The sequence below is a fragment of the Saimiri boliviensis genome, chromosome 16 (genome assembly GCF_048565385.1).
Source record: "Saimiri boliviensis isolate mSaiBol1 chromosome 16, mSaiBol1.pri, whole genome shotgun sequence".
NCBI lineage: Eukaryota > Metazoa > Chordata > Mammalia > Primates > Cebidae > Saimiri > Saimiri boliviensis.
Window position 1 is genome coordinate 73,875,998 of NC_133464.1, and position 27,709 is coordinate 73,903,706.

General features: G+C 32.0%; 1 protein-coding gene across 17 annotated transcripts in view; it reads right to left on the reverse strand.

The window, feature by feature from the left end:
* The window catches only part of NBEA (neurobeachin), a 702,569-nt gene that overhangs the window by 464,110 nt on the left and 210,750 nt on the right, over nt 1–27,709 (reverse strand). For 11 of the 17 annotated variants that reach the window (XM_074387839.1, XM_074387837.1, XM_074387834.1 and 8 more), the window contains 9 exons: nt 26,473–26,665; nt 23,714–24,730; nt 21,770–21,987; nt 19,232–19,371; nt 11,838–12,041; nt 9,643–9,773; nt 7,013–7,120; nt 1,624–1,792; nt 84–179 (listed from right to left, as the gene is read on the reverse strand). In XM_074387839.1, coding sequence (XP_074243940.1) covers nt 84–179; nt 1,624–1,792; nt 7,013–7,120; nt 9,643–9,773; nt 11,838–12,041; nt 19,232–19,371; nt 21,770–21,987; nt 23,714–24,730; nt 26,473–26,665 — 2,276 coding nt within the window. Of the gene's footprint in view, nt 1–83; nt 180–1,623; nt 1,793–7,012; nt 7,121–9,642; nt 9,774–11,837; nt 12,042–19,217; nt 19,372–21,769; nt 21,988–23,713; nt 24,731–26,472; nt 26,666–27,709 lie in introns of all 17 variants that reach the window. The other 6 variants (XM_074387836.1, XM_074387847.1, XM_074387832.1 and 3 more) reach the window with 3 other exon arrangements.

A 27,709-nucleotide genomic window follows, 5' to 3' on the forward strand; every position in this document is an offset into this window, starting at 1 on the left:
ACAATTATATCATGAATATTTATGTTATAACAATTCATGAAATAAGAATACCCAAACAGGTCAGGAGATGAGGTCAATATTACCTTTGTAAAATGAGTGGGCAAAGCTCTGCTCAGGAATTAACTTGGCAAGGAATCCATGGTTCAAACTTGGATGAGGGATAGATGGTATGACCACAACTGTGGAGAAAATCGTGGAATCAAATTTGAGCCAGCATGTAACAACCTGCAACATGGTCCACTGAAGATCCATGACAATTCTATATTACTGCAACATGCAAACAATACTAGCAATAACAGATGTATCTCTGAAGGAAGAAAAGAGGTTATGTATTGAGGGAAAGGAAAGAATACACTTGTTAAGTAGAGTAATTCTAGCAACATACACAGAGACATACAAATACAGGAGAAAATCAGAACTCAAAGGTTCACTATACTATTACTTTTTGTACATATAATGGATAAAAAAGCATTAAAAATGAAAAAGAATTAAGATAATAAATCGGAGTGTTTTAAATGGTGAAACAACATGAACTGGAATGGTAGAATGATGTTTAATTTGAAGAATAAAATTGAAAGCAAAAGTATATTATAATGAAATATTCTCATGTTTATGTGTCAAAAGTACATGTATCATGCAACAGCAAAATATTGTAGCTAAAACATAATACATATCTCCATGACAGCAATAAAAGGTATATGAAATGGGATATGCTTATGGAAAACAAAATGCAGAGATTTGACCACTAATTTCTACTCACTTTTTAAAACATTCATTTTATTTATAAATCATATGAATTTACTTAGGAAAGAAAATTTCAACTACAAATTAATCCAGTGGTACATGAAATAATCATTAGGTTATCAAGGTTTCACTGCAAACAACAGAGAAACAACCTGGATATAAACACCTGGCAGGAAATGAAAATTATAGAAGGTGCCCCATATTAAAATATTAGTTGCTAGAAACTATGATATTCAAGTAGAGTGGGCAAAGCTAGTAATGCAAGAACTGCTGCAACATGAGCAATTTCTGCAAATGAAAAAGGCAACATGACCCCAGGTGGTTCATTGTTGTCTATGTTAACTTTCCAGAAGTCTTTGATTTTAGTTGAGGCCACTGGTATGAAGTTTAGAACATGTGTTTGATTATAAATCATGCGTAGAATATTTACATACTGAGTTAACTGTATACAGCAAAAAAAAGAAAGAAAGGCAACTTTTGATTTTGGCTATAAAGACTTATATTTTGGCCTATTCTTGGCATTGAACAACTCTATAATGACTTTCTACTTTCATATTTATAAAGGTTAAAAAAGTAATATTTTTTAAAAGATATGTTACTTGCATAATAAATAGTGGTATAAATTAATGATTTATATCAATAAATGAGAAATGTTGAAACCAAAGCTGTACTGATAAAATACGGATGTAGTAAATATGCAGAAATATCATTCATACATTTTTGTGTAATTAAAGAATACTAAATTAGCATTTCTATATCAACCATTCATAAATATTTGAGGTGATTATGAAGAGGTCCAGTTTAAATCTAGATGTAAAAGTGAAAAAAAAAGGAGATACATCATGATGAAAATTCAAGTAATTATACAATGTTAAGTACCTGTGCTTGTTGGTGAATTTATTTCTTGTCTGATGTTTCTACCTGGTTGGCTTCCAGTTCTTGTAGTCTCTCTCTGGGGTTCTAATATATCACGATACTTGGAAACCATCAGAACCGAAATGAAGTAAACAACAGCCAGAGCTAAGAACTGTGCCTGCTTGCTATCATCCTACAAAAAATGCAAAGACAGTTTTAACACTCAAACTTTTGAAGTTTAAATTCTTAAAGCACTAGAAACTGCTCCTATTTCATTTTCTTTATGGAGACAAAATATGATATATAACTTTTATGAAAATATGCTAAATATAACGTTTTTTAATAGGGATTATTTAACTATAAATATAAAACTCCCAAAATATATCATCTATAGGTTAGAATATAATTTCCAAAAACTAGAATATTAAAATTTTGTTAAATATGCCATAAAATTTTATTCTTTGTCCTTTTTTGTCCATTATTATCTACTACTTACATAACAACACAGTATGTGTACTTATAAAATATGTAGATGGCACAAAGTTGAAAAGAATAATTTAATATCCTAGATGTTTAAGAAATCAAATTTTTATATACTATAACTGAATAAAATTAGTAGATAAAACTACAACTGAAATACATACAAAATCATAGCATAACCATAGCAAGAGACTATATTCATACAAAACAGAGGACAAATAAACAATGGGGGAGCATAAAACATAAATTTACACAAGCTCAATATGAGCCAGTAGTGTGACTATGGCAGTACAAGAAAAAGATAATTAAATATTTGATTGCATCAACAGATAACATTGGACAAACCCTTCTAAACACTGCCTTAGGCAAAGATTTCCTGAGAACTCAAAAGCAAAGGCAACAAAAACAAAGATAAATAGGTAGGACTTAATTAAACTAAAGAGCTTCTGCGCAGCAAAAGAATCAGTCAGCAGAATAAACAGACAACTCACAGAGGGGGAGAAAATCTTCACAATCTATACAGCCAACAAAGGACTAATAGCCATTATCTACAAGGAACTCAAACAAATTAGAAAAAAAAAAAAATCTCATCAAAAAGTGGGCTAAGGACATAACAGAAAATTCTCAGAATACATACAAATGTCCAACAAACATATGAAAAAATGCTCAATGTCACTAATTATTAAAAATCAAAACCACAATGTGATACTACCTTACTCTTGCCAAGAATGGTCATAATAAAAAAATAATAGATGTTAGCATGGATGTGGTGAAAAGGAAACACTTCTACACTGCTGGTGGGAATATAAACTAGTACAACCACTTTGGAAAACAGTGTGGAGATTTCTTAAAGAATTAAAACAATTATCATTTGATCCAGAAATCCCACTACTGGGTATCTGCCCAGAGGAAAAGGAGTCATTATACGAAGAAGATACTTGCACATGCATGTTGAGAGCAGCACAATATTCAATTACAAAAATGTGGAACCTGCCCAATGCCCATCAATCAATGACTGCATAAAGAAACTGTGGTATATACTATGGAATACTTTTCAGTCATAGAAAGTAAAGAAATAATGGCATTCACAGCAACCTGGATGGGATTGGAGACTACTATTCCAAGTGAAGTAACTCAGGAATGGAAAAACCACTACGTGTTCTCATTCATAAGTGGAAGCTAAGCTATGATGCAAAGGCATAAGAATGATACAGTGGACTCTGGGGACTCAGAAGGAAAAGGATAGGAAGTGGGTGAGGAATAAAAGACTACAGACTGGATTCAGTGTATATTGCTCAGGTGATGGGTGCACCAAAATCTCACAAATCACCACTAAAGAACTTACCATGTATTCAAATACCACTGGTTCCCCAAAAACCCATGGAAATAAAACATTTTTAAAAAGAAATAATAGCCCACTATTCTGCACAGGAAACATGACCTCTAAAATAATGCCAATATTTCAGACTCTTCATTTCCAAACTCAAAGATAAAATGGAGTTTTTCCAAAGCAGAGCAGCAAATGGTAAAAGGTCTGAAAAAAACTGGCCAAGTCAGAAAGCGGTGATAGTTGAAACACTGGCTATAGTCTGGTAGAGAGGTAACTTTAAAATAGGTATGCTTCCAAAAATCTAACAATCTGGATGTAACCCTGAGAGCTCCATTCAAAAAGCCTAGATAAACTTCTTTTAGGGAAATAATGATAAGTATCAAGTCTAAATGATATGACCTCTAATACCACTAGAGTATATCTAAGAAATAAAATATAAATCCTTATTAAGCTTCTTTTATAAGCTAGGTAAAACTGATACTTTCAAACCAAAACTGAAAGCAGTTACTATGGCCCACAGATAACAGGCAGAATAACAAGTAAGAAAAACAAGCAATCAATTCTAGTAACTCGATTATCAGGCACTTTATATTTATTACTTCATCTAATCACAACGCAATCAAGATTCATAATTTATATGCATTTGCAGGCAAAAGCAAATAAGGCATATTAACTGATGATTTAATATTATGAAACAGTCTGGCTAATGGGGAAAATGACCAACGAGATAAAATCTCTTCTGAATTATTATTAATTTACTATTTCATACATTGTGGGTAACAGCTTTTCTAAAGATACTTTTCTTACAAACTGTTTAAAATGCATATTCCTTATATTACAATGCTGATAGGATAAACACAGAGAGAAGTGAAGAAATCAAATACCTAAACAGTTATTACAAAGGAAAATGAAGGGCAGTCAGATTAACAAAAGATACTGACCAAGAATGGATTCACACATAGCTCAAGCTGCGACAGACCACAATATCCCACACTACTTCTATTTCTACCATTAGAAACTCAGTACCAGGCTATCAGAAGGCATTCAACAAATATGTGTGGAATGAATGAATGAATGCCAACTACCGAGTGGCAGAGATGTAAATAATAGACACTAAACTGGTGTCACAGCTACACTGCAGCTTCCTTTATATATGGCATGAAAAGAGCTTTTTGTTTTTGTTTTTGTTTTTACATCTAGATCTCCAAGCCAACTGTGCTTCTTATTACCAGTTCTGTCTTTAGAAATGAAGCTCAATATACATAAAGGTTGAACATCCAGGGAATTACTAACTTTGGATACACATTAATTGACTTGCTCAGGTATTTTATTACTGAGAAGACATGAGCTCTATAATGTTTCTTCTATCTGCTTTAGGTGTTGCCATGGTGTACCTTCGAAACAACATCAAGGTAATATCACTTGGGTTAATTGGGTTTATATTATGTATGAGACACTAAGTCCATATTATCATAAGTTTCAGAAACACTGAGACCACATAGCTGGTATAAGGTAGAGTCAGAATTCCAACCCAGATCTTTCCAAAGCATTCCCTTTTCTTCACATATTTCACAGATATAACCACTGCTGGGTTATCCAACATATTTATAAAACATCCATGAATTTAAGGGAAATGATAATAATCTACCATATAACTCAATTCAAAATTTACTAACAATTTAAACACAATGTCATCTTGAATAGAAAGCCCTTCTGTATGTCATATGTTATGGCTGACTGTGCCTTTGGAGATGAAGATATGCTCCATGTTTTTATTCATTCATTCATTAAAAAAAATCCTCTTCACAACACAGTTTTTCATGATGACTATTCCCATTTTTAGATAAACTGTCAATAAGAATGATATATTATTTCCAAGTGTAGATTAGAGTTTAGATTATGGTGAGTTTATACATTGCGGTTTTTATACTTTAACGTAGTATCCCTTTTAAAAAATACCTTCCTTATTTATTAATTATAAAAACAATTTAGATTTATTATAGAAAATCTAAAAACACAGATAAGCATAAAAGGATAAAGAAAATAATAAAATCTGTTTACCTAGAGATAATCATTGGTAGAATACTGGTATATTTTTTCAGTCTTTTTTTTTAAATAAAGATGCACATATATATGTACATACAATCAGAATACACAAATATTATATATAATATTTGTGTGATATATGTACTTTTACATGCTGTTGGTTTCTCTTAAAGTATTTCATGATCATTTTCCCTTGTCATTAAATTTCCTTCAAAAATATAAGCTTAAAGTCTGAATAGCTTATTGCTAACTGACTAGGCCAAGATTTTTTAGGCAAAAATTCTTCTGTTAGATATTTACAATGTTGCTGATTTTCCTATAGGTATCTCTGATAAAACATTAAGTTAAACAAATTCTGACTAGAACTACTAATTTCTGCTAGTTCACCGGGACATCAATATTTATAAGAGTTTTAACCATATCGGCAAAGAGCTATTTGAAAGGTCAAACACCAGTGATATTTGACAGAGCAGGTTTCACTGCACCCAGGCAATGCTAGGTATTATCACTTAAAAATTTTTAGTTTATTTAATAGTGAACAATATCTCATTCTTGTTTTAATCTGCATTCTGTTGACTACAAAGGATACTGAATTTTTATCATGTTTGTTGCCTTGTTTTCATCACCTATTTTTCTGTTGGTATGTTTGGAATTTTCCTAGTGTTTTATGATAATTAATATATATTAAACATAGTGACAATTTTTCTATTGTACATTCTAACATAGAACATTATTTTATTTAACCTAACATATTTTAATCATTTTCTAAAGTACAAAGCATGCCATTCAATTTATTGTTAAATATAAATTTCATATATAAACTTTCTTCTACATTTCATATAGAATCAACTAAATAAGAATCAACTAAAATAAAAACAGAATTCAAAGTGGCTGGTTTATAATAACTATGTTAATAAATGCTGTCAACATTGAATCTGATATGAAACACCATATATGTTCCTATGCAATTTATGGAAAGGCCAATTTTATATTTATTTACTTGGAGTAAGTGATCATAAGAGTGGAGGGTTCCACGAAATCTCTTTAACCTGCCTATTCCCTTTAGCTTTATTAAGCTATCTTTCTCACTCAAATTCCCATTGATACCTGTATTTTTAAAGTACAGATTATTCTTTAACTGCCCCTCTTCCAAAAGTAATTGTCAGTAACACCTAATGAATTAATCCCTTTCATCCATAACGTAAGTAACATTAATAATAACAAAATGTTCATTACTTGGAAATGGAGCAAGGAATACTAAGAGAGGGGTAGGCGATACAAGATAAAGGGAATTATAATTTCTCAGGGCTAGTCTTATTCTTAGTATGCAAGCAAATTACATCAAAATTTCAGAGCATTTTTTTTTAAAAGTAACATTATCAATAAGCTTTCAGAGACAGCTAAGGTTCAACCATTTTATAATGAGAAGTGTGCAATAAACCAACAACCCCAGATACTAGGAAATGTCATTTTAATATGCAGCTTTCTTATAAAACCTGTTTCATACAAATGACAGTAGAAGGTTTATTCCAGGGAAACCAATCAGGGATAACTTACCACATCCCGAAAGACAACAGCACGAAGGCGATTGATATCAACATCCTGAAGAAGTCTATCAGGATCCTTAATAGGAGAAAGGTTACCTGGAACATTTTCCAATGGAGTCTTTAAAAAAAAAAGAATTGTGAATAGACAATATATTACAGGAAATAAAGTATCACTTCTTAATTCAGGCTAAAGTGGCCACATCATTTATCTCCTCCTCTCTGAGTTAACATTTATTGACAATAATACTTTACTACAAGACACATTTTCTGTTCTCTACTCATGTCATGGTTTCCATACCAGCATTCTTGTTTTTTATCAGCACAGTGACCACTATAGACTCATAAAGGCAGGTAAGATTATGGTAGAATAAACATTCATCTTGGACTTCAGAAGAGTTCCTGAGCCTCACTTTCTCTATCTCTAGTTAACAGATGTCTTTTGAGTCTCTGGATTCATTTATCCATCATGCTTTTATAATACATGAGATTATTATATTACTATATAAGATTTTATATGTATAACTACTTTATAGCATAAATGAATTTATAACACAGATTTTAAGATTAGAAATATTTTATTTTCTATATGATGTATTTCTCTATCCTTAACCTGATCCTTATAAAAACAACAAGATAGGAAAAGCTTATATGATTGTTCCTTTTCACACAGTATAAAAATGAGGTTGCATGAAGTTATGGGACTCATGCAAGTCCACAAAGGTTAGTGGCAAGAAACTTTCCTGTCGCATTCAAAAATTACCCAATTTACTTACTGAAATGCCACATAAGAAATGCATAAACATGGGAAGGGGGAAAAAAAAAAAAACACCACTCAGGTCCATGTGAAATTTCAAGTCTTCCCCCAGTATTTTTACACTTATCACTTCTTACCCATTTTTCACTGCCAAAGTTCTTGCCAGAGAAATAATGATTAGCTCAAGTAAATTACTACCAATTTCCTTCCCACTGGACTTTTCTGTTCATATTCTACAATCAGTGAGATACCAGGCTTAAAAATCTTTAAGGACTTTCTATTAACTACTTTCTATTATCTACTTTATTTAGAATATCTACAAAATACAAAATAAATTGATATTTTGAAGAGCTTACATCTCAAGGTGTCTGAAGTAAGTACACCGAGAATACATTAAGTGGTAAACTGCTAGACAGGGGAACAAATCAATAAAAACTGAATGTTCGCTGCATGCCAGAAATCTAAACATGTCAGTCTATTATCACTTTTTATCTAATTAATACAAACACTCTGTATATTAAGATTTTTATTCATTGTAAAGATTAGAAAACGGAGGCACAGAAAGTTAAGAAATTTATCTCAGGTCACAAAACCAGTTAAGTCTTAAAGACAGAATACATACTCAGAACTGTCTGATTCTAGAGTTGTGCTCTTTTTACAAAGTACTCAAATGCTATAAATACTCTGAAGTTACAAGGATCTACAACACAGATATTGCCCTTAAGTAACTATCTGTGTACTATGTCTACACAAATGATATCAGGCATTATTGGTGATCCATTTGTATTTAATTTCCCAAGCAAATAAGAGCACTATGGAGTTCTGTGAGCAGTAAATAATATATAGTCAAATTACAAATGTTCTGTGACAGTAGTGAAAAAGAAAAAAGCTACAATACTGCAAATAACCAACTAATAGGATAAATATGTGGTCAGTCGGCTTGCCATCTGCAGAAGTTTAAAGTCATAGAACTTTAAAGATGAATTAAACTTCCGCTTCACACACCTTCACCTATTGAGCAAAAAGTTATTGTATCAATATTAAGCATGTAATTACAAATATAGTGAGTGATAACAGACATATGTAATTTTATGAAAACATCAAACAGAAGAAACTAACCTAGACTGACTAGGCTGGTAGTGAGGATGTCAACAACATTTTCCTCAGAAAATATAGTATTTAAGGTAACTTAGTAGCTGCATGGATTTTAGTTGGATAAAAAATAAGGATAAATATTTCACGGAAAGGAAATTATATTAAAGTCTGAGAAGTTAGGGGAGAAAGCTTCTTCTGATGAACTGAATGAATCTATGGTATGACTAAAAACAGCACAAGTCAGAGTAAAGGGATAAGAGCTGATGCTGGAGAAGCAAGCAAGGATCAGGCACAGAATCTAGAAAAGCATGTTAATGAAACCGGATGTGACACCAAAAGCCAGTTAAGCATATGATAAAGAGAGCTAATTTAGAATGAAAATTAATGGTATACCTCAAAATATTCATTCACTGAATGGGCATTCAATTAGTTTTTGTAGACTATTATGCCTACTCATTTAAAATGAGCATTACTCATACATTAAACTCTATGAAAATATGTGACTATTAAAAATAGAAATAACAGTTTTTTAGTGCTAATTATGATATAATATTCATAAGAAATTTATCAAGTAGAAATTGTTAGTATCTTCATTTAATAACCAAAACACACAAATCTCAGAGAAGTCAATTGATCTTGGTAACACAATTGTGAAGCAGCCCAGAACTGCCTAATGACAATGCCCTTGTTCTCCATCACTGAGCAGTACCATGGCACTTTGTTCTCATGAACTTAAAAAAGACTTTTTTCAGGTAAATTATATTTGACCAGAAAAAATAATGTTTACTTACTTTTGAAGCTGCTGTGGCAGTCACACTTTGGGGAACTTCCTGAGGTTTACTGCTTCCATGTGAAGATTTATTTCCCCTGTCTCTCTGTCTTTGCCGACATTCTAAACAGTTTCTCACAGCAACACAACAAACTATTTTAAAATTCAAAAACATACTGTTAATATAAATTGTTGACTTTTGAGTCCTGGAAAAGTTGCTAGTTTGTTACTTTTTCCCTTTCTTTCCCCTTGCTTCATAAATTATTACTCTTAAAATCAACTAGATCAGTAATTCTTAAAATTATGAAATACAGTAATCAAAGTACCTACAAAATATACATGTAATTAAAAAATAAAACAAAATACCCATATATCACTAAGCAGCTGAAGAAACAAAACATTACCAGGGTCTTTGAAACCCCCAATGTATCCTTACTTATTCTGTTACCCTCTGAACTTCACAGTTCTGAATTTATGGATCAATAATTTTTTTAAAACATAAAATTCATATTTGATCTAAAAATTTAATTATAAAGCCTTTAATTTGACTATCTTGTCGAAAATACTGAGCACAACTTCCCATTTCAGGCAATAATAGAGTACATCAGTATACTCAAGTCTCACAGGTCCCAATATCCACCTTCCTCCATGGTGGGAAAGTCTCTGGTTTTTGTCAATAAGCATTTAACACATACATGTTTTTACTTATTCATTTGTTTTAAGAAGCAGTAGAGTACTGTAACAAATAATATAGAGTTTGAAATTGGACCACCTGAGTTTGAATCCTAGATTTTCCATTTCTGAGCTGTGTGGTTTTAGGCCAGCTGCTTAAACTATCTGTGCCTCAGTTTTTGCATATGTAAAACTAGGATGAACAAAGTAACTGCCTTAGAGGGCTGTTGTGAAGATTAACTGAATTAATATACAGAAAGTGCTTAGAACAGTAAATAGCATATGAGGTAATATAAAAGTCTTTTGTATTATTTATCTTATTATTATTCACTTGTAACAGTTTCCTGTTGTTGATGAAACAACTAAATGTGCCAGTAGTATTAGGATAAAAATGAAATTGGGAGTAAATTTTTAGACTATATTTAAAAATAAAAGTACAGAATAACCAAATAAATGCAGGTTTCAAGATATTGAGTTATTTAAAATATATATATATATATATATATATATATATATATATATATAATCTTTCTCATACATTTTATTTGTCAGGTCTTGTTATAAGTCAGTGGAAATGTCCTTAATGGCCCACAGTCAGTTAACCCACACTTTTTGCTTCCCAGAGAGATCCTAGGTCAATCTTTCTCTTATAATGAACACAAAATGATTTCTCTCTGTCTTTAAATAATACAACACACACAAAAATTAGGTTTCATCTCACCATTCTTAAACCAAGTCCTTGTTCCTTTCTTAAATTAGAAATGAGTTTTTGACATAATCTTTAAAAATTATAGGTGAAACAGTACATATCAGGAACGTCCTCCCTAGTTCATGCCTTGCAGTTCTTATGTCCAGCTCATGCTCTAGCAAGTACAAAAGGAGCAATAATCTGGTTGTTTTGAAAGTCTAAATCATGTAAATAAATGTTCCTTTTAAGAGAGGTAGGAACAGTTCTTAAAGAATTCATCCAGATTTACTAAGAGGTTTCGGTGCTAAAGTTTCACTGCCACACAGATAAAAGGTGAACAACATGGGTTAACAGTGTTTAAATAGGGACATGTTCACCTCAAGAAGCAGTAAGATTGGGATAGTTTATTTTAAGCTTCCAGCATTATGTATATCTAACATGTTTGTGGGGCAAGACACTACCCTCAGCATTAGTTTACCAAATGTGGATTCATAAACAGATTTGCATTAAAATCACTTCAATGACAAATGTTATAGTCTTACTGATTTTGAAAGAATTCCAAGTACATTTTACTCTTGATTTCAAATTATAAACCATTAAAGATAGTCAGTCCTGTGACATCTCCAGTGTGAAGACACAATTTTTTTTAAATTTAGTAATTCTGATGAATTATAAAAATAATCTCTATATTTCAATATAATCTCTATATTATATAATCATCAATTTACATAATCAATTTTTTTATGTACCATAGGGATTTACGAAACTGATCTGTAGGTAATTACCTGACATGCACTATTGTTCTAACAGACTTACCTAATCTTAGGCACTGTTGCATTTTGTTCTAACAGACTTACCTAATCTTAGGCACTGCCGCATTAAACCTCCAGAAGACATGTTTTTTTCAGCTTCAATCTCACTAAAATTTAGAGAGCTTGCAAATACAAGTACATCAACCATAGCCATCAGCCGGCTGAGGAAAGTTACTGCTGTCTCAGCTGACATGCCTTGTGTCACTTCAATATTTTCCAATTCCGTCTTTAAAAAAGTAGAAGATTTAAGTTTTGTTTAAAATTTGGAAATTTGGAAATATAATACATAGGCATATTTACTACAGGTGAGCATAATTTAATATATTTATCATATTTTACAAACAAAATAAATGATCAACTAATTCCATGTATCACCAGAGCTGGTTACCAAATTTGGTTACTTTACCTATCAATTATCCTTGAATAAAGGAAAAGCCCATTTTAAAATCAACATTAGCTTTAAATGTCTTTAGTTATAAAAATGACATTCTAAACTTAACATGATTTCACAAAGATACTTAGAGAGAACCATATATATGTACTTATGCTAATTATTTTATTTTATAATGTATAAAGATTTTAAATTGATATTTCTTTCCTAAAATCTTCATTCCCAATAATAAAAAGGTAGGCTTTAATTTTTCTTTCCTATAAATGTATGATGAATAATAGGAAAAATATATGATAATTTAACTTAGGATCAAAATGAGATGGCTATCAATTTAGAATATATAACAATTTCTTATCCATTTTAGAATAAACTGAAACAACTAGCTACTTTACATACACAATAAAATGCTAGGGTAAAAATAATCAAGATCACTAACTCATCTGCAGACATTTAATTCGTGACTTATAAAACACTAGTAAGAGAATCATAGCATTCTAGATTGGAAAACAGTACTTTCACTAAAATATTGTTGACAATAAAATCGAATTTTCTGATTTCAGAGGGAATATTACAACCTATCATGTTTCTTAACATATATAACTTTGTAGTCTTTTAAGCAATGTCAACATTTCTTACTTTATTTTGCCCCATGGACTACATAGCATGTTAATTATTTTCGTTCCTTATGATTAGCCCTCATTTTATCAGTGCCTCAAGGAACCAAGGAAGGGAATGCTTTATAAGTAAAAAATAATATTGTTGAAATTTTCTGAAAATGGAAACACCAGCCATACCAATTAACATTACCTCTTAACCAAATGATAAATTCAACTACGAGGTTAGCTTATGTAATAAGTATCTACTACTATTTAATATTCTGTTTTGACATTGTTTATAGCCATCTTTATACCTAAACTTCTCCTTGCTTGGAAGGAGCAGGAGCATTAACATAGAAATGTGAGCAGAAAACATTCAAAAAAGAATTCAAAATACTCAAAACATTTCTTGTGCACAAAGTGGGTAATAAAAATGATAGGTGACTACTGCAAGCATGTAACTAAACTCAGTTTTAAATGGCATATAAAATGTAACAACCATTCCTCCTTCCGTTTAACAACAAAATAAGGGTCAAACCATTCTCTCTAAAATGAGCCTGGAAAGAGACAGAAATTTGTTTTCAGTTGTTACATTATGCCAATTCAGTACACATGGCATAAATAAATAATTCATTACTTGGATTTTAAAATGCAGATTCTTTACTTCTTAGCACTTCATTAATATACAGTATCATTTTATAATATCAATTAAAAATCTATGACTATGACATCATAGTTCATAAGAAAAAGCAAAAAATTCATTTTAAATTTGTTTTCAATTTAAAATGTTCTATAAAGGAATGATGAACTTGGCCATTTCTTAGGTCTATCAAACACTGTAAATAATTTTTCAAATGTTAGGATTTAGAATATCTGGATCCACGTTCTCAAAGAAATTCTTGATCATTTTGAACAACTGAAATTGCAAGACAGCTATCTCACTTTATTCAATATATAATGGTTTTATTTTGAGTGTTTTGACCTGTTAAAACTATGCTTTCATTTTAAAATGAGTGAATTATAAATAGAATTATTGAGGTGTCCAAATAATCCACCAAAGTGTTTTTTTGACTCAAAAATAAAATTTTAAAGTAAAAGGCATTTTCAACACAGAAGTCTAAAAGAGAATTTGTATACATTTTATATAAATTTAATTTTAAAAATGATTAAATATGTATGTAAGCATCATGATAGGGCTAAAAAAATAAAGATCTCTCTCATACAATTACTATATCTTAAAATAATATATTTCATCCAATTTACTTTCCTTAAAAGCAATTAAAATCTGATTGTACATATGACTGTGACACCATTGTGCTCATTATGACAGTTTAATCTAGAAATTATTGTGCATAATAAAATAGTGATACATCAATGCATTGGGAAAATAATCCTTTCAATGACACTTTTAAATGTACAAAAGATATGTCTAATGTTAAAGATGATATGGAAACTCAAAATATAACCAAGCCAAAAATTTCATAAATAAGTAAAAATAAAACTTGAAACTGAAAAGCTGAAAATTATTACAAAAGTAATACTAACCTTAGAACCCTGGACATGCATTAGACAAAACAGACAACAGACCAAAAAAGTACAAGAAAAGGAAATTATTAAATTAAATGAAAATACAATGTAAAATTGAAACACAAAATAATATATTTAAAAATTATATTTGATTATTTTATTAAAAGCAAATTCTCAGAAGAGATTTTCATTTTATCAATTACATATGATCAAGGTTAAATATCAAATATTTAGACTTCAAATTATTTTTTATTGTAGTAACTCTGCCCAAATAATAAATATAAGTATAGTTCATATTAAAAATAATGTATACTCCATTTTATAAAACAAATATCTTTTCCTATAATTAATGGAACATTTCAATAAATAAGCTAATATAATGCCTCTGCAAAATCTCTACTTCAATTCTGGTTTAGGCAGAAATGACTCAGGGAAATGAACTATTTATACCAACCTCTAGAATTTTCTATAAGGAAATAATGTAATTTTTATTCTCGAATATACAGAATCCTTCCCATAGTTCAAAATTCCCAGAAGTTAATAAAAGAATAAAACATGTGAGAGATTATAACTTATAAGCCACTTTCCCATGCTAGAAATTAACTTGATATAATAAATGAGGCCTGAATATAAACTAAGGTAATTAAATAGGTATTTTACTAAGTTTAAGGTTCTTATTAAGTTAATCATTATATTCAGCATATTCAAATATTAGATAGGATTAAGTTTCACAATAAAAATCATCAACTACTCTAATTTTTGACAAGTACATATGAGTATAAATTTTAAGACATGATATTTTCATGGTACATTGTGTAGAAAAACATCAAAAGCATCTTGATAATGCTAAATTAAGATCAGTCCTATGAGATAAACAAAAGAACAGCAAAACCAACATTATTAGTAATTTTTCCAAATCTACTTATATTTTGATAATAAAAATAAACTAAAACTAAGACTTTGTCATTTTTGTACAGAAAAGAAAAAGCAGCTCTTCTTTCTTATGATTATGAAACTACTAGGAGAGTCAGAAATGTCAGTCTGTACTATTTTTCTGAAATGGAGAAAATTAAGCCACTGAATTAAACTCTGTAATATTCAGTGTTCTGGATGGCTGACCAAAGCGGTCAACTTGAAATCACAAAGTGTGCAATCTGTGGTTGATCCAGGTTCTTTGCTTTTGTTTTTCTTCTCCAATTCTTCGCTTTCATTCATGACCAACTTAAACAATACAGTAGAAAATAAATGAGATGATTCAACTGACTAGTCACAGAAATATTAACTAAAAAACTCATCATCAACAACAAAACAACGCTGTTTTCCCAAACCAAAGATTGGCCAAACTGCATACTAAGAGGTCTATTTTTTTCCCCCAAGCACTACAGTTAGAACTATTGGTCTAACTCAGAGATCTGAAACTAATTTTGTAATTTATTTTCTATGCTACATATGAATTTAAGTAATCTAGGCAAAACTGAAACTCCCATAAAGTGCAGCTTCTTCAAGGGTACTAAGTTCCAGGTACTCAAACTATCATTATAAACAATATATATATTCTTTTTTTCTTACATTCCATTAAGATATTTTCCTCCCAACTATGATTAAACAGTTGAAAATTTTCTTCCATGATGATGATACAACAACAGCAGTACATAAATGTTATCTCTAGTATAAATTATTATACCTATGTAAGTTTCTGGAGCAGAAAAGAGACCAGTTCAATGCCAATCCCATAGATACAGTAGCCAAAAAAAATTTGTTTATTTATCGTCTATGGCTGCTTTTGTACTTTTGCAGCACAGTTGAGTAGCTGTGACAGATAACCATACTGCCCATGAAACCTAAAATATTTCCTATCTGGCCCTATACAAAAAAAGTTTGCCAACTACTGCCATAAACCATTATTATTCCTATTTATTCATAAAAATGTGTATCTGCATATAATAAGAATATTCTGAAAAATTATACATGTAACAAAATTACCAGATCACTCAAACATTAGTTTCAAATGTTTCCATCTCTCTTCATTTATCTAGGATTAAAATTCTAAAAGCATCTCAAGACAATGTTTCCCTTCTGTAATCTTCACCGTTGCCAATGTTTCCTTTTTCTGCTTATCCCTTCCAAAATCCTCTTATGACTTTTTACAGTTTAAATTTAAATATAATAAGTCCAAATATTCAAGTCTAATTTCCTTTTTTATTGAACCTCCTCTTTCCTAACTTTTTCCCTCTGCTACGTTACAACTTCTAGCAAGAATACTACACAACACAGTACTATAAAAACAACATGCAGCAGTCAGCACCAATCATAGTTCTACCAGATGCGAAATGGGAGAAAGGTTTGGCTATTTCTCTTAAAGAAGCAATTCATTCAAAGAACAGAAAATCAGGTATGTGGTACAACCAGGCATAGGTCCAAACAATTAATGGACCAAAATAACAAAAATATAGAAATTGAGAAAATAAACAAAGGTGTCCATAGTTGAATGAATTACCAAGTTTATTGAGACAGTCTACATAATAAATAATTTTAAATTCCAAACTATAGGAGTCAAAATTGAATTGTAATTATTTTGGAAGCCAACCTTAAAGCATCAATATCTTTATCACATAATTATCATAAAATAAATAAGCACATTTGACTGGTGCAATAGTATACACGTTATAATTTCATTAACTTAATATCCTATTTTAATAAAGATCTTTTGACTTTAAAATGTGGAAAACTATTTAGCAATGTGAATATTTTAAACCTATAAAAATTTTAGTAACTTACTGCTAATCTGTTTATTTTATTTAAGAAGCATTTTTTTGTTCCATAAAAAATTGAAAAACATTCAGTATTACATTTCAAAGTGAATTTCAACACAACTTTTAAAAAATTTATTTACAACAAATGATAATTTATAAGACATAAAATGTCATTTATGTGATCAAGAAAAATGCCACAAGGAAAGCATTGATGTATTCAGTAATATATTTAAAAAAAAATGTTGGCCAGACAGGGTGGCCCATGCCTGTAATCCCTGTACTTTGGGAGGCCAAGACAGGCACATCATCTGAGGTCAAGAATTTGAGACCAGCCTGGCCAACATGGCAAAACCCCATCTCTATTAAAAACACAAAAATTAGCTGGTGTGGTGGTGTGTGCCTGTAATCCCAGCTACTCAGGAGGCTTAGGCAGGAGAATCGCTTGAACCCAGGAGACAGAAGCTGCAGTGAGCTGAGATTGCCCTGCTGTACTCCAGCCTGGGTCAGTCTCAAAAAATAAAAATTTAAAAATTTAAAAAAAAGAGGAAAAGAAAAATGTTCTCTATGTCTCACTATTAGAAAGCATTTTTAAAATCATACATAAGTCTCAATTAACCAGAATTTGGTATAAATCACCAGAGGAAAAGAGAGATTAAAGAGTAGTAGTGGTGTATGAATACTTGGACTCTTCACATACCATCAACCATTTATACTATTCTTCTTAGCTCTATTTCTTTGGTTTAGCTACTAATTTGATTAAGGCCCTACTTGTGTCTTGCTCTATTGCATTCCTCCTTCCCAACTTGGCATGCTTCCCTCTGTGGACTTCTTGAGCAAATTCATGAATAAAATAAAAGAGTAAGGCCCGGGAAAGTGTGTGAGGATATAGCCTATGGCTGCTAATATTGAAGTTTCAATGTTGCTCTGGTGGTGGTGGTGTCAAAAGGACAGTAAGAAAAAGAGTCAGGCCAGGCAACTTTGCGAGACCAAGGTAGGCGAATCACAAGGTCAGGAGTTTGAGACCAGTCTCATCAACATGGTGAAACCTATCTCTTCTAAAAATACAAAAAGTTTGCCCTGAGTGGTGGCGTGCACCTGTAATCCCAGCTACTCGGGAGGCTGAAGCAGGAGAATCACTTGAACCCAGGAGGGATAGGTTGCAGTGAGCCAAGATGGCACCATTGCACTCCAGCCTGGACAACAGTGCTTGACTCCATCCCATAAAAGGAAGAAGGAAGGAAGGAAGGAAGGAAGGAAGGAAGGAAAGAAGGAAGGAAGGTAGGTAGAGAGGGAGGGAGGGAGGGAAGGGAAGGGAAGGGAAGGGAAAGGAAGAGAGGAAGGGAGGGAGGGAGGGTGGAAGGAGGGAGGGAAGGAACGAAGGAAGGAAGGAAAGAAGGAAGGAGGGAGAGAAGGAGGGAAAGAAAAATCTACGTACAAAATGCTTGTTAAAGATGAAATAAACTTGGAGATCAACTTAGAAACACTGTCTTACCAACTAGTAGACATCTTAGTAAAATGACACATTTCCCTTTGGCAAAGGTATACTTCTTGAGCTTAAGGATGAGTTTTGAATACGGCAATAAGAATATGGGTAATATGGGTAGCATAGTTCTATATTCTTTCCCATGTGAGCAAGTAGCTATGGAGTCTGCTTTGTTATGAATCAAAGATTTGTTTTTAATAACAAAGTTAACATTGATCTATTATATTTTAAATGACATACATAATTAATATTAAATGCCTTTAAAATGTATTATATTAACACATTTCAATGTTTTATATGGAAACAAATCAAGACAAGGCTAGATTCTGTAAAACAAATTTTGAATCAGTAAATAAATGAAAATGTTAAATAACAAGGATTTTCAGAGTTTATTATACTATAGATTTGAAGAGATATGCAATATCTCTGATTAAGAATACAATACTTTTCTGATGATGTATTCATCAGAATGACCAGAGAAATATTTTCATAACCACACATACCTGAAACCCAACACTGATAAATTAAAAAGGTGGAAATAGAAATTTAAATGGTTAAAAAGTTCCCTAAAAATTACAGATCTGGTTAAAATCTGTTTGCAGCACAGACTACCACTGAAATGCTCAAGTTATGTAGTTATAACATGTAACCACTAGATGGAGGCAAAGTACTTACAGTTGGTGATGTAGCAGCAGAGAGCAAAGGTAAAATTCCTCCACAAGCAATGATGATGTTGTCTACCATTTGGGAAATGAGGTGAATTGTGTTATGTACAAAAATAATATTTTCATTGCTATTGACAAAATCCATTACAGACTTTGTGGAATGGCTAAAATACAGAAAAACAACAGAAATGAGTATGTATTTTGCTTACTTAAATGAGAGGCTTAGACAACTTACTTAGAATAACAAGTGAAAAAGTACAGAATTTTAGGAGCTAGACATATTTAAAATGGAATTACTAAAAAATAAAGCAATTTATAATTAAAATAGCATATACTGAAAACTAAGCATTCATCTCCACAGGGTTTTATCTAAGTATATTAACTTTTTTTTTTTTTGCTTGAAATATATAGTACTAGATTCTAAGACATATGACTGAGTCAATAAATTTGGCTAAAAATATGATTTTTGCCAAATCTGAACTTTTTTGGTTGAAAGGTAAAACCTTTTGAATATAAAAAGTGTATCTAATGTTAAAAATAATATGGAAACTCAAAATATAACCAATTCAAAATTTTCATAAATAAGGACAAATAAAATTTGAAACTGAAAACCTAAAAATTTAACTGTAAGTTCTATTTTGTAGGCAGTTTCAATTTGTCACATAACCAATGACTGCAGCCCAACCTTTGACCAGCACCACTGAAAATGTATACTGTTAAAGAAGTGACATGATAGGGAATATTAATAAATCAATGCATTTTATTGAATTAAAAAAGAAATAAAATCTCAAAGTAAGTTGGTAGTTGAATGTTCTGATACAAAACACACAATGTAGATGTCAAAAAATTATACTGCTTTCATTTGGTGTCAGTCAAAAATACAAAAATATAAACTTTTTTTTCTTTTTGAGACAGGATCTCTTCTGCCGTCCAGGCTAGAGTGCAGTGGTGGGATCATGGCTCACTGCAGCCTCAACCTCCCTGGGCCAAGGTGATTCCTGAGTAGTTGGGACTACAGGCTTGACACCACCATGCCTAACTAAGTTTTGCAGAAACAGTGTCTTGCTATGTTGCTCAGGCTGGTCTCGAACTTCTGAGCTCAAGCCATCCTTCAGCCTTGGCCTCCCAAAATGCTGGGATTACAGGCATGAGCCACTAAACCTGGCCTGAACTGTTTTTTAATGGTGAAAAAAATTAAGAGGAAAAAAAAAAGAAATTACTCCATGGTCAAAATTAAGTCAATAATGCTCACCTTTTTAGAGCTGTGAATTATTACCTATCACTGTATATCTTAAATTTCAAGATGTTTCTCTCTGTCCTAAAAATAAAGTGCTACCTTTAAAAAATTTAAATTACATTAAATTCTTCTTGGGTAATTTCATGAGAGCCCATCAAAGAAAACAAAACACAGAGTAGGTGGATGGAAAAAAAAAAGCTGATTATCACTCACTTGGAGGCTACTCATATTATAATTATTAAATTCCATTATTTATCTCTGTACATTGGTCTTCATGTTAGCAGTAACATATTTCATGGTATTTTGGTTTTCTTGGTTACCATCTCTAGGTAATTTTTCATATAACAATTAGCAATGAAAAGATATGAGTAGTCTAAGAACAAACTGATGAAATAAAAGTAAAATCTTTCTATGGCAGACTTTATTGACTCCACAACACTCATAACTTTTTCTTTGCTAACACACATTCTAAATTTTGTTCTATTACTGAGCTTGATTGGGTATAGAAAAGATTAGCCTTAACCTAGTTACCAGTTAATTAATCAGTATTAGTCCCTATAGACCAGGTATTATAATCCCATTTTCTTGTGCTGACAATTGATTTCAAAAAAGGATGAGATCCTGCTGGCTCATGAGACAAAAGGGGGAAATTTCTTGAGGAGATTCTTTTAAAAAGAAGAACTAAAGAGAAGAAAAAGAAGAGAAAGAGGAGAGAGAAGAAGAGTCAGAGGAAAAATGGGAGGAACAGGAAGGAAGAAGAAGAGTCTCTGCCTTGCAATGGGGCAAGTTTCTTAGGCTGAAATGACATTGGAAGCTGAAGCAGCCACCTTACATCCTAAAAGGAAAATGAAGCCAACACTCCTAAGAATGTTGTGCTTGATCATTAAGCTGCCCTTGTTACTTACATTCATCAACTTCCTAACTGTATTCATGCCGATGTAAATGATATGTTCTCATAATTAATTTGTTGCATGTTTACTATTAAAAAATAAAATTGAAAATTTAGAAAAACAATGGTTCATTTTATGTGATTTGGTGTCTTCAGGTTACTATCTCTGAATCAATATCCACTAACTGCATAAATACTACAGGCTCTGAATAGACATCACAGGGTGATTTTAAACTCTAAACTATATATATGTATATATATACAAAATCACTAGTAAATTTAGTACATGGTATGAATTTAAATAGTAAACAATAAAAATGTGGAAATTCCTTTAATCAAGAGAGATTTTTGGTTTTGTCAAGCCTCTTTAAAATAGAATAGGCAATGGCAGATTTTAAATATTTGCTTTTAATTCATAAAAAAGAAATATTTCTACCTCCTCCAAACATGTACATCGGTTTCTAATGCAAACAGCAAATCAGTGAGAAGCCGCTGGTGCATTGGAGACCATTTAAACTCAGGAATACGAAACATTGTAGTCCGTGGACCTGGGCTAAACTGGCGTCGCTGTTCCTCAGTCATTGGCATTCCTCGAAATCCTAAGTCAACTCGGAGATCTCGGTCTTGCTGGGTGATAGACCGACCCTGCACAGCCTGAAGAAGGAAAAGGTGAACTTTTGTGGAATACAAAAGAAATGCCTTATTTCAAAATGAAACTGTGAGCGAAGTAAATAATGCTTTAATGCTTTTGCATATGACTTTAGCAGGCTAATATATTTCACATACATTGTTCACCTGGTAATTCTTCGTACAGGAAACTTTTGGGGCTGAAATCTCCATTATTGCTTTTAGTTTACTACTGCAGATACTAGGCAAGATAATCAAATACCTAAAGTTAACACCAAAGTTCACATTGAAAACCAGACTCTCTTTACCCCATTAAGGGTCTTTAAGTTAGACCACATCACTTCCTTACTGAAGTGAGCATATACAAAGTGAAGTATACTGGATATATGTCATCAACTAATTGTAACTAAAGCACAAGATTAGAAAAAAATATTACTTGAACAGTTTCAAGTTAACTTTAAAGTCTATTTCACTTACAATACTTCAATTCAAAAACACAAATGCATTTCATAAGTTAGAAAACAAACCAGAAAAATGTCTATAAACTCCAAATGAAAAACAGGCAAGTCTAGTGTTCAACAGGCAAGCCTATTGTTCAAGAAACAATGCATGATGTTTTCCTTTATTTTACCTCTGTACCTAATTCAGTATTCTCATCCCTTGCCAATTATCACTTCAGTGCAACTGCCACAAAAACAGAAATTGGCAGTTGGAGAAAAAATAAAAATACCTTCCCCACACACATGATATTATTAAAAATTCTTATTGAAGTACAAAGACACAGAAAGGCATGGTTTACTCTTCACAGTATAACCCTAATGGAAACACATTCAATTTATCTTCAATGACATTAAAAGGCAAGTGGGACACCCAGAGGACAACAAAACCCAAGTCACTAACGATAAAAGTATTCTGATTTCTTACATTCTTAACCGTAAGGTATTATTTAGCCTAGAAAATAAAGTAGTCATAACTCAAAGCTCAACAATTAAAATCTGTATCAGAAAACATCACGTTTTTAGCTTTACTCCAGTGAGGTGAAAACTGAAGCACTAACATTTCCTAACAACCAGACCTAAGAGTCTTTAAGAGTCTTTAATTGTCTATAACATATTCCTATTCAAGATGCTGCATAGAAAATTCTCACTTCTAATAATTCTAATTTTTCTCAGCCATATTACCTACCTCACAGGGTTGTTGTGAGGATTAAATCTGAAAACATATAGCACAGTGCCCGGAACATAGTAGGCACTTGATAAATAACAGTTCCCTTTTCCCTTCCCCTTCATTTATCAGTTCAATCTGGGATCCAAGTCCTCTTTTCTATACTCCACAGAACAGGGTTGGGCCTGAAGCTTAAAAGGTTAAAATTAATCGAGTATTCAGAATGAAGATCTTGAGTACAAAATGTGTAAATGTAGGCACAGAGTCATAAAATGTTGGAACTGGCAGAGACCTTAAAGGTCATTCTTTAGTACAACCTCTTGTACTATATAAGGAAACTTAGGCCCAGAGAGGTTGAGCAAAGTTACACAGAAGAATGTGGCAGAGTTGAAATTATTATTGAGATAAATTTAATTTCTTATATACATAAAATTATACTACACTATTTAGTTCCATAAATTACTATTATAGTATGATTGAATATAAACATAAAGTAATTGGTAAGAAATTACTCTGCTTTGGTGCTAACAACTCTTTATCTATTCAATGCATTTTTGTTTATTTCTAGAACTCATATAGTATAGCTTACTTGTGTCGTAGTAGTTGTCTGAATTTTTCGGATTTCTTTTCCTGATTCTTTGCCATCATCAGACCTCTCAGTATCTGAAATTATACTTCCTGCATCAATATTTGGTACAATTTTGCTACTAGAAGACTCAGTTTCCAGAGTTGTAGCAGTCATTTCAGCATATTCCAGCCCCTTAGCTGATGACGCTAAGTCTCTTTCAGAAATACTGCTCATTCCATCTGAAGTTGTGTGGATTTTGAACTCTTTTTCTTCTATTATACTGGATGTACAAGTTAAGTCTACACTACCGGTCATGTGAGCAAGCAATCCAAGATCATCACTAACACCAAGATGTACTTGTGTATCCTGAATATTTGGAATAATGTGATTGCTAGAAAGTTCAGGAAGTAGTTTTTCCTCCTGTTTGGGTATTTTATCAAAGAGAAACGATGTACTGCTATTGGGAAGTTCTTCTTTCTCATCTGCTAATGTTATCAATGGACCATTATCCTTTTCTTCATTTTTTTTAATGATACCAACACTTCCATGTACATTGTTCTGGAGTTTCTCAACAGCAGCACTATATACATTATCCAGCAGAGATTCAACCTCCACAAGGGCACCATTCTCTCCACCTACTAAAGTCTCCGGTGATAAATCCATATCATCGAGCTTTACTTCTGTTGCTTCCACTTTCTCTGCTTTTATATCTACTAAAAGATCATGTACTTCCACGTGTACTCCACTTCCTGGTCTATCTGCATTTCCAAGAATATCATCTGACACTTTCGTTGACATAAGTAAGTCTCGAGTATCTGTGCTGACAGGGTAATCGGTCTCACTTTCTGGGCTCTGGCTTTGTGAAAGATCTTCTATCTCTCGAATTTCCATTCCACCTTTTGCTCCTGTTGTCTGTGATGAAAGGCCAGAAATGGTGCTCACATTCCCTTTCTTTCCTTTTTTAATGTTTTCCTCCTCTTGTCTTTGATATTCTTCATACATTTTGGCTAGATATTCCTTATGAGCTTCGTAAGTGACCTTAGGAATAAGTAAAGAAAACATTAAGGCATTTTGCACATGTAAAACATAATAATAAATAATACAAATTAAATTGTGGAAATAGCAAAAAATACCTTGGAATGCCAGAAATTTTAAGATTTCAAAGCTGGCACTTGTTAATCCTAAAGCAAGCACTTAGTAACTGGAAATAATCACCAAATACAGCTATATATGATTTATTACATGAATTGCCCAAAATCACACAGATAAGCCAGCAATATATTTTCTTTTAGGCTAAGTATCTCAATGTTACCCAAACCTAAGATGCCAGGTAACTTCCACACATTTATCTAAGTGTAAATAGAGAGAATCAGCAGCTAATAATATACAATATCCAAAGTACTACTACTATGTCGGTTTTCACCATCTATTACTCATAAGTGTACCTGTCACAACAACTAAAATTTAAAAACCTCACATCTATCTTTAAATATATAAATTTACAAACTGTTAAAACATCACAGTTTTATCCTTAGATATGCTACTTTGAATTTGTTACTTTACTTCGGCTTCTCTATTAATAATCAGGGTACATATTTTTTGCACAAAGACCTGCAATGTCTTTTTCTTTGCCATTTTCAAATTTGTTAAAGCAATGATAAATGTGAGGTGTCAGTATATTACAAAATATAAATTTATAACAGAAATAAAAGTTTTTCTAATTTTTTTAAAATTTCAAAGTATTTTTCTTATAAACACGGGTAATATTAATTTATATTAAAATGATAAGTTAATGGAATTTTAGATTGGCTGTAACCATCCTTTAAAGAATATTTTATAATACAAAAATCTCTTTAATTTTACAGAAGAAGAAAGCAAGTCCCAAAAGTGGGGGCTGGCAATCTTGGCCTATGGGACAGATCTACTTATCATCTCTTTCAGTGAAAAAAGGTTTATTCGAACAAAGCCATGATTGTTCATTTATATTATATATTGTCTTTCACACTGAATGGCAGAGTTAAGTAGCTGCACCAGAAGCTCTACAGTCCACACAGCCTATAATATTTATTACCTATCCTTTTAAACATTTTTTCTAACTCATGTTCAAAAAGACTAAATGAGTCTCCTAAAATCACAAAACTCAATTATGGCACAGACTAAATTAAAAGCCATACTCTGACAGCCAGGCTTCTTCTATGACAGCTCATGATGAGAAATCCATAACTCTGAATTTCCAAAATCTAATGTGTATATACTTGTACACTTTAATTCACTATTTGATTTTACCAAAGATCAAATAATACTGAAAATATAGACACACAGATTTTTAAGATTAAAAATAAGACAATGCAATTAAAATACCACAAAACTTAAACACTTTAAATATATTTATGAATCACTTGGAAATAAAAAAAATTTTACTACTTAAAAAATGTCTTAAAAAGTGTATTTCAGAGACTATTTCAGGAAATATTATTCTAACAACCAGTTAAAGAGCAAGTGGCTCAGATTAAAGTTCTCAGGTTTGCTATAAAACAGATGTAGGACAGCTTTGGGTATAAAACTCATAATTTACAAATTTTGGGTTTGAATTAATTCATCTGTAAGACATTTTTAAGTTCTAACAGTCTATGAACAGTGAGGGGGAAAAAAATATAAAACTAAGATACAGCAATCTGTAAAAATCTATGATGCCCACAAGATGGCACCAGATGCATATCTGTAGCCATTTAATCCACTGCTTTAACTCTAAGATATTAAAATGTTAAATCCCGTGTTACCTTGGAATGGGCTATCGAGAGCGTATCCACCCAGACTCTCCAGCCTCCCCATTCATATTTTATTGCATGATACAAAAGAATCCGGAAGATATTGTAGACCATTTCAGTAATCTTCTGTTCCTCAGAATTTTTAGGATTGATATAGCCAAGAGAAAACATCCAATCCTGCCACACTGAACACTGCAATAAGCATCTACAGAGAAAAAAATTAGATCTCATTAAAAATACCCAAATTAAGTCAGAATTTACTATTTTGAAATTTTGATAAAGTCGTGAAATTATGATCTGATCTTACCTCAGTAAAGCAAGGCGTACAGTCATGCTGCACATTTATATTTTATACCTGGAATGACTTTCTCTTATTTCTCTACCTGAAAAAATCCTAATTGTCATTCAAAATCACTTTCCTAACTTTCATAGTCAGTTTTACTTATTGCTTTTCTACTTTCTTAACACCTTTGTTACTTACAATGTACTTAACACATTATACATTAATCATTGCTTTATGTTTTTATTTCCCACTGGAATATACTCAGACTGTGTAATAATACTACCTTGTGTAGCACAGGGTCTTACACTACACACAACAGGCACTCAATCAATATATGTTAAATTATAGACTCAAGCAATGACTACCACAGAGTTCATGGCCTCAGACTCTACCCCATGTTCTAGCTAACTAGCTTAAAAACGTACAACAGGCTCACAACTGTAATCCCAGCACTTTGGGAGGCAGAGGCAAGTGGATCACGAGGTCAGGAGTTTATGACTATCCTGGCTAGCACCGTGAAACCCCGTCTCTACTAAAAATACAGAAATTAGCAGGGCATGATGGCACATGCCTGTAGTCCCAGCTACTGGGAAGGCTGAGGCAAGAGGTTGCAACCAGGAGGCAGAGGTTGCAATGAGCTGAGACCGCACCTTTGCACTCCAGCCTGGGCTACAGAGACTTCGTATCAAAACAAACAAACAAACAAACAAACAAACAAACAAACAACAAAACAAAACATACAACCACCAGCCATAAGGAAAAAGGGGTGGAAAGCATAGATGAATATGGGCAAATCTAACACAATAACAACCGAAAGTTCTATAGGTGATAGGTACCACTAAAAGGAGTATTAAATTTTAAATAAGAGTTTGTTTATATGTACATTCATATCTACAAGTAAAATATAACATCCATATAACTAAATAAAAATCACATAAAAATAAACAAAAGTATACTGAATACAGA